This window comes from Dufourea novaeangliae, unplaced genomic scaffold (genome assembly GCF_001272555.1).
Source record: "Dufourea novaeangliae isolate 0120121106 unplaced genomic scaffold, ASM127255v1 scaffold109, whole genome shotgun sequence".
Lineage (NCBI taxonomy): Eukaryota > Metazoa > Arthropoda > Insecta > Hymenoptera > Halictidae > Dufourea > Dufourea novaeangliae.
Window position 1 is genome coordinate 933,260 of NW_015373997.1, and position 7,343 is coordinate 940,602.

Genomic DNA, 7,343 nt, shown 5'->3' on the forward strand with positions numbered 1-7,343 from the left:
ATCTAAACTCTCATCACCTCCCTTTGTTACTAAACTCGACTAACTAGATGAGGTACAAACCCTAATCAGAGTCAGATCGCGACCACCACAAGTCCAACTCGTCATTACAAGATGGACCAAAACGCGGAGGGATCTTCACCAAAAATTAAATCATCGATCGTCCACCCCCCAGCGATCAAGGATAACCGGTGTTCCCTTCTACCGTGTCGTATAAATAATAAAATTCAGACTCACGGATGAGGCGGTGGCGCGTGAAAGGCAGCGGCGGCTGCAGCAGCCGCGGCGGCCGCGTGATGCTCCCATGCGGCTGCGGCCGCTGCGGCCGGATGCGGCGGCGGCGGTGGTCCATGATGCGGATGGAACGGCGGCGGCGGCGGTGGATGAGGGTGCGGATGGAAAGCCGCGTGAAAGGCCGAATGCGGATGATGGGGTGGCGGCGGTGGTGGCAACAGGGAGAACGCTTCCTGATGGTAGGCGACCTCTTTCTCCGGCATTTTGTCGGCGTGAACTAGGGCCCAGTACCGCGCCAACGAACTGGCTGCCGTTTCCTCCAAGATCAGGGAAGATCGTGCTGCTGTCTGACACCCCGTGTCCGGCGATGCGAACGACCTCTGATCCAGGATCGCATAGTCCGCGCCTGAAGAGACCAGCCCGTCTCTGTTCCACCAGTATCCTCCGTTTCGTTCCTTAATGGTGATTTTGTTTCTTGATATATCTGAAATCCCAGCCCGAGGCTGACGGTGTTATCGAGGTTCCTAGCTTCCTCGATGGCGAACACAGTCAGCGGGGATTTACTTTGATCGGGAGTACGGCTCCCGTCGGCTGGACCGTCGGAGAGAACAGTAATGGGCAGCTAAAGTTCCCTTCCGTTCCTTTTCCCCAGTGGGCAATAAGACACTTGACCTTTTAAATTCGCTTCCGGTTACCCTAGGACCGTTTCGAGGACCAGTTCAGAAATCACTGGTAGACGGAGGATAAGTACCGAACGGGATTAGATTAATGTAAACAGGATCAGCTTATGTCCAATGTCCAGGAACGACCGAAGGTCCGAACGATCATCGGCTCTCGACCAACCGCCGATGATCCACACAACAACCAGGACGCACGCGTGTCTTGTCAACAGTCAAACGAACCGATCGAAACTCCACTGAAAAACTGTGCTCACTGACGTTTCCACAGTGTCATCGGGCATCCGGGCTCCCGGGTGACCACGTTCACCATTTATCGTATGGTCCCTGTATCGGATGAATCGCCGCGCACCATGACCGAGGGGCACACACACAGTGTATATCACTGGTAGCCACCGGTATATACCAAGCACACTGTCTTCCACCCCGAACTGCACTCCGAAATCGGGGATCCGCGGCCGGCGGATGATTCGCGACCCGGTATGATCGTCACACTACGGGTAGTCCGCTTGAATCGTGCCACTGGGAACACCTCCGGGGGGAGAAGGAGTAAAAATAAAATACCGAAGAAAATAACAAATAAAAATAAATGAGAAAAAAAGAGGCGGACTAATGATCAGTGGCGCAGGGGTAAACCGGGGTTTTCGGAAAAATCCACGGTGGCGAGACGTGTGTGACGGACCTGTCACGGTGCTCGTGCTTTGGCGGGTATGGCGGTACTGAGAGTCCACCACCACCACCACCACCACCGTTGCCACCACCATCATCACCACCACCACCACCAGCGCCAGCACGAGCGTCGACGAACAGAGTACGAACGGTGGTGGATGCGGTCGTGCGTTCTCGGGTGGGCGTGCGTGCGACGAGGACCTTCCACGGTGGAAAACTCGAGCTCCGCCGCGAGAGAGACGGACGTATACGCCTATGACGGCGCGATCCATTGGGACCAGAGCGAGAGGGGACTATCGTGGGCACGATGGAGGGAGACAGAGGGGGTCCAGTGGATCCCCAGGACGGCACGGTGGGAAGAGACTCGTGGTGAGAGACCGTAAGTGGTGGGAGTTGGCGGGGACCAGGCTGTGGAGGGAGAGAGCTACTGTACAACGATAGTTGAAACGGGACGGAGAACGCGTGTCAGCTCGACAACTCAACTAGCACCAGCCGTCCCTGACTCCCACCTTCGCTCCACCACGACTCCTCTCCCTCCCAACCCTTTCGTTTGCGAAGGCGTACGAGGCGGACTGCGGAATCGCTGGGGGAAGGGATTGCGTGGGTGCCGTGGAAGAGAGAAAGGGGGGTTGAAACTATTTCGAGGGGGAGAAACTATCCATCAAGGATGTATAGACTAGCCCGTGTCCATGGTGATGGAGACGATTAGTGGGATCCAGTGTGTGTTTATGGACGTTGAGAGGAGGGCGTTTTTCAGGGTTCGATGGGGGGATTTGAATTTTACTGTATACAGTTTTCAGGTGATTTCCTGGTGACCTTCAGGGGTGTGCAGAGGAAAGGTTTTTGGAGCAATGAAGATGCATTGTTCTTTGGCACGGAAGTTTTGTTTTAGGGGTTGGAACTACTTATAATATATTAACTTTACCACATTGATCCATATAGAGATGCCTTCAAGTGACATGTGCACCCCTAACGGTTCATAGAAGTTTCATTATTCTTCTATTAATAGAATAACCAAGGAAGAGATTATAATCTGCACTCTCACGACCGAGTAATAAATAATTTCCCTCGAAGTGTTGCCTCCTACTTTAATATTGTCTCGGATACTCGTGCGACGGAAACGCAAATTTTCATAGACAATAAACTCAAGTGGCCTTCGAGTGTTTGGCTTCCGGCATACACGAAGTACACCACGAGAGCAGTCGGACAAATATTTTTTCTCTCCTTTCGAGGACCTTTTTCCCCCAGTGTGAATCCGAAAAGCGGAGGAGAAATCTGGCCTACCCGACGACACAAGTTCCTTGGAACCCAACCGCCTACTGTCAACGGTGTCCTGCCTTTCCTCGCGTTTTCGCCTCCGACGGTTTCGTATTTCCGCGCGGTCGTTCGAACACGTGCGCGACAACCGAGGAACTCGCGTAACACGAAAACGCTCGTTTCTAAACCTGATCTACCGTTTCAATGAATTACAATTCGAGGAATTCCATCGAGCCTAGGGTGTAATAAATCCAAAAGGATAAATTGCGTTGTATGTAGACTACAAATTCTATGGGTTTACATTCGACGCACATAAAATATGGTGAAATCAACGCAACTACAGACTTTATTTTCTCTTTTGAATTGAAGTAATCTGTTATCAGTTCACATCTGTGTTTATAAATTAGCCAATAAGCGTATGGATAAACACGGGCTGTCTACTGATATATCCTTGTTTACAAGAATTCCGGTTGAAAATCGAAAATATGCACTCTGATATTTTAAAAGGCGCTCCCACGACAGTCGAAGCGTTACCAATCTTACAAAACGCCATAAGGTAAGTGTCCCATTTCTACTCATTTAAGCCTTTATTCGTCATAAAGAAGGTGAATAAAATTTGTAAACTAATTGATTACTTCTATAATAATAAATGAATTAATTAAAAAAATATTTTCAAGCTATTATTACTCAAAATTCAATCAATGCTCCAAATGTCCATATTTCTACTCACTTTTTGTACCTATTTGTACTCACATTGATAAAAATTAAAATGTCTTCGAATAGAAATATAGCGTACAACATACATTCAATTATGAAGTTATCTTACTAAAATTTTGGTGACTAGAAGTGACGGTAATTCATTTGATCCTAAACCTACTCATCTGTTTTCTTCTCAACAAAATTAAAAATACTAAATAAATCTACATCCAAAGCACTATACAGTACATAAATTTCAATACAAATACTCTTTTCTGTCCGTTTATCGAATAACAATCGAGTCTCTGTTCCCTAGCACAAACAGGTAGAACAGGATCAAGATAACTGAGTTTCTTTTCAAAAATTTAAACATTAATATGTCCAAATAATTTGGAATCATTTTGTTACAACTGTAGTATCAACCTAAGATTTATAACAATGAGTAAAATCGAGACATGAGTAGAAATTAGGACAGTTACCTTCCTCCTTTCGAAAGTAATCCAAAGAAGTTTTAAGAGTCTTTCTTTCCATGCTTCTCCGCCCCTAACAAACTGGCTCTCTACAATTTTCTATCAATCATTGACCCATCGAAAGCGACCAGATCCAATACCGTTTACGCTATAGAACCTCTCGCCAAACGCAGCGACCAACAATGACTAATTATCCTCGCTTTTCCTCGATCGCGAGAATAAAGCAGCCAGAGTAGTCCCCAGGCTGGTCCCTCGGCCGTTCTGTCCCTCGAGCACCGGGTTCCGCAACCGATAATCACCGCGCGCAGGGATGAAGCGCATACAGTCATTAACTATCCGTCGGCTCGTTGCGGTTGTCCTCCGTCTCTCGCCAGTTTCTGCCCGTCGTAATTCTCCCGTTCAGGTATGACCTCCCTCTTCATCAGCGAGTACACGTCACGTCCACGTTTCACAATCAGGCAAACACCTGTGGCCCTTTATTATTTTGTTGATTTCCCTCCTCTTGGTCGTGCGATTCTTCTTCTCTCCGCCCTGTTTCACCTAATTATCTCCGAATGACCAGATCCAATCAACGCAATAACGAGCACTTCCTTCATTGGACACTAGACGGACACCATTGGTGGTTTCTGGTAACTCATGAAGTTAAAACTCGCGCAATTCTAAAGCCTATTACGCACTTTCGAATAATCGCAGGCGAGTTACAAGAAGTCCCTAGATGAAACGCTAACTTTTTAAATGAAGTTTAACACAGTGGCAGAGAGCTTGGAAGTCTGAAGTTAATGATATTTGTTTCAATCGCATATGGCCTTTAGTCTGTGAAATATTTCATGTTCGGTGCCGAGGAGCCTTCGAACACTTATCGTGGACTTACTGTACTCTCCAAACGACGGATGTATGTACTCCAGACATCTCCTTTTATTTTATCGACGTTTATTTATCCTGTACAATGCACACAGAGGTTGAAAAATCCCCAGTGGTCTTACACTACCGATTGTTAATCGAACGATCAATTTATAAATCGAATAAAATATCGCTTGGTCATTCTTTCCATGTGGTATTGGGGATTATTCGAAGGCTAAAGTGTCTCGATTACATCTGTGGAATGTCTTCTATCTGTAACGAGACGAGGTGCGAGTTTCGTTAAAATCCAAACGTGAGGTTTTTCATCGATATACAGTAAATCTTCGATGAGTGTTTCAAGGCTCTTGGCAAGTAGAGATCCTCAGATGTAACGGTGACTTTTCAATAAGGTTTAACACAGTAATAGAGAGCTTAGAAATCCGAAGCTAATGATATTTGTTTCAATAGTTTATTAAATATTTAATTTTGCCAGAGAAGATGAGCCTATGAGGATACAACCAATCCAAACCCAACTCAGACTCCTATTCCTTCCGGTTGCCCTCTTCTCAGCAACGCATAATAATTGCGCTCGTCTGAATTATCCCGTCGATGACGGTGCGTACGACGTCAGACAACTTCCTGGGGGTGGATCGTCGGTGGAAAATCAAAGAAGAATCGCCTGGACCGGCGTTCCCTTAATGGGCAGTTTAAGGGAAACGGTTCATTTGAATGAGCGGAGAACCCTATTCCAAGATGCCTGACGCGTAACAGGAAGCGGGGACACACCTCGGGGGTAACTTCCGGAACGAGGTTTTTTTGAAATTAACCCTCGGGTATTCGCGTGGCGTGCTGCCCTTTTCTGTTATCTGTTAACGCCATCGTTGGGCGGTGTTTTTAGAGGATTCCAGGAGGTTTATGGTATCCTGAGACTGCCAGGGATTATAGACATCCTACTATGTCTTTTGTACTTTGTGCAGCTGGAGTTTCAGTGATAGAATGTACGTGTATTTAATAAAACTGATGAGAAGCTATTTTGGTACTTAGAAGAAATAGCGACAACGTTAATTAAATTAATTCTGTTTCACATTTGGCTTCAGAAGACCTTACGAATGCAAATATTCCTCTTCCATTTTTTATATATACTAAATACACGTAATGAAGGTCCATTCTACGTTTGCAAAGGAATATTCATAAGGCATTCGTTGCTTGAATTGATCCGTATGTACACTCACGAGCAAACTTGGCTTCCGCTAGTGGAAAAAGTGAGGAGGAACCTCTTACCACTTGCTAACTTACGTACGAATATTAATTTGGCATAAATTTCAGTAACTCTCCAAGATCAAAAGCCGAGTTTCCTCGTGAGATTACTTCAAACCTTTCGACTACAAACAGCACCTAAAGGGGCCCAATGCTAGCTACTCATACATATATATTAAATGTTATATTAACTGCAACCTAATGAAAGTAACCATTTGGGTGATTTAATTTTATTCCTATGCGCCGTGCGATTGGCACGTTTTCGTTTTCTGAGTCCTCCGCCGTCAAAGGGTTAAATATCGTTGAGCAAGATACAATATATCCGAGTGTAGGATTACAATTAGAAAATTCGTTTCGAAACGAGGTAATGACATCGGTCGATCGACTGGATGATATTTTCACTCTATCCGTTCGGACTTCCAGGATTCCCGGGAGTAACCGGGGAGGTCGATCGGTATCAATGTCGGAACACGCATCCTCATCGACAGCCCGAACACCACCCCATCGAACGGGGGGGAAGCAGACGCGGCTATCCGGCAGATCCAATCGATCCGTCTTGACTGAACTGCTGTTGCAGGCCACGAGCAAAAAGCGGTTACCTCGCTTCATGGTAGCCGTGTAATCCAGTGCAAACAAAATAAAAAAAAAAAAACAGTGGAGACAGGGAGAAGGAACGCGTGTGTTACATGCTCTCTATTCAGCGTATACACACGAGCGAGCCGGCAACAACGCCGCTTGTTACGACGAACACTGAACAGTATACCCCCTTCATCCTTGGATATCTCCTCGTTTTGCGCGAGCTTCCAGTCTTCCACGTCATCCTCCATCCTCGTCTCTGATACCGACCGCTTGCCGTGCAGGACGATAGTGTCAGCGGAACATATCGGTCTCACTCGTGTATAGGATACATGTCCACGATGATACCCGGAACATATCCAACTGGATGTCTCGCTTTTGATGGGAGCAAAACATTAAACCTTTCCACGCATGGCTACTCAATGAATCGATATGAATGTGATCTTGTGCTTAAATCGACTCTAATGTTACATGCAGACACGATCTCGTCATTCCTGCATGATAGAATTAAAATACTTTCGATTTCTGTAATTCCATCGGGTTCTTCGTTATCAGGGAAAATAAAAAAAACCTCGTTCGTAAATCAAATCGTTCAACGTTTTAAGGTAGCCATGGCCCGGTTCGAACATTCTATTAAGTATTCGGTTAATAAATTATTCGATAGGAGAAT

General features: G+C 46.1%; 1 protein-coding gene across 1 annotated transcript; it reads right to left on the reverse strand.

The window, feature by feature from the left end:
* Window positions 1-230: 230 nt before the first annotated feature.
* Window positions 231-1,672, reverse strand: LOC107187951 (forkhead box protein L2-like). The gene is made up of 2 exons (XM_015576159.1): window positions 1,591-1,672; window positions 231-715 (listed from the first exon to the last, which is right to left on the reverse strand). Exons 1-2 carry the CDS (start codon window positions 1,670-1,672, stop codon window positions 231-233), a joined length of 567 nt encoding a protein of 188 aa, XP_015431645.1.
* Between the last annotated feature and the right edge of the window lie 5,671 nt (window positions 1,673-7,343).

What these genes read in the sequence shown, in the direction of transcription:
- LOC107187951 (XM_015576159.1), bottom strand. Translation starts at nt 1,672, where the DNA reads ATGGTGGTGGCAACGGTGGTGGTGGTGGTGGTGGTGGACTCTCAGTAC. An exon ending in AAGCACGAGCACCGTGACAG is followed by an intron (nt 716 to 1,590) that starts GTCCGTCACACA and finishes CTGGGATTTCAG; the next exon opens with ATATATCAAGAAACAAAATC.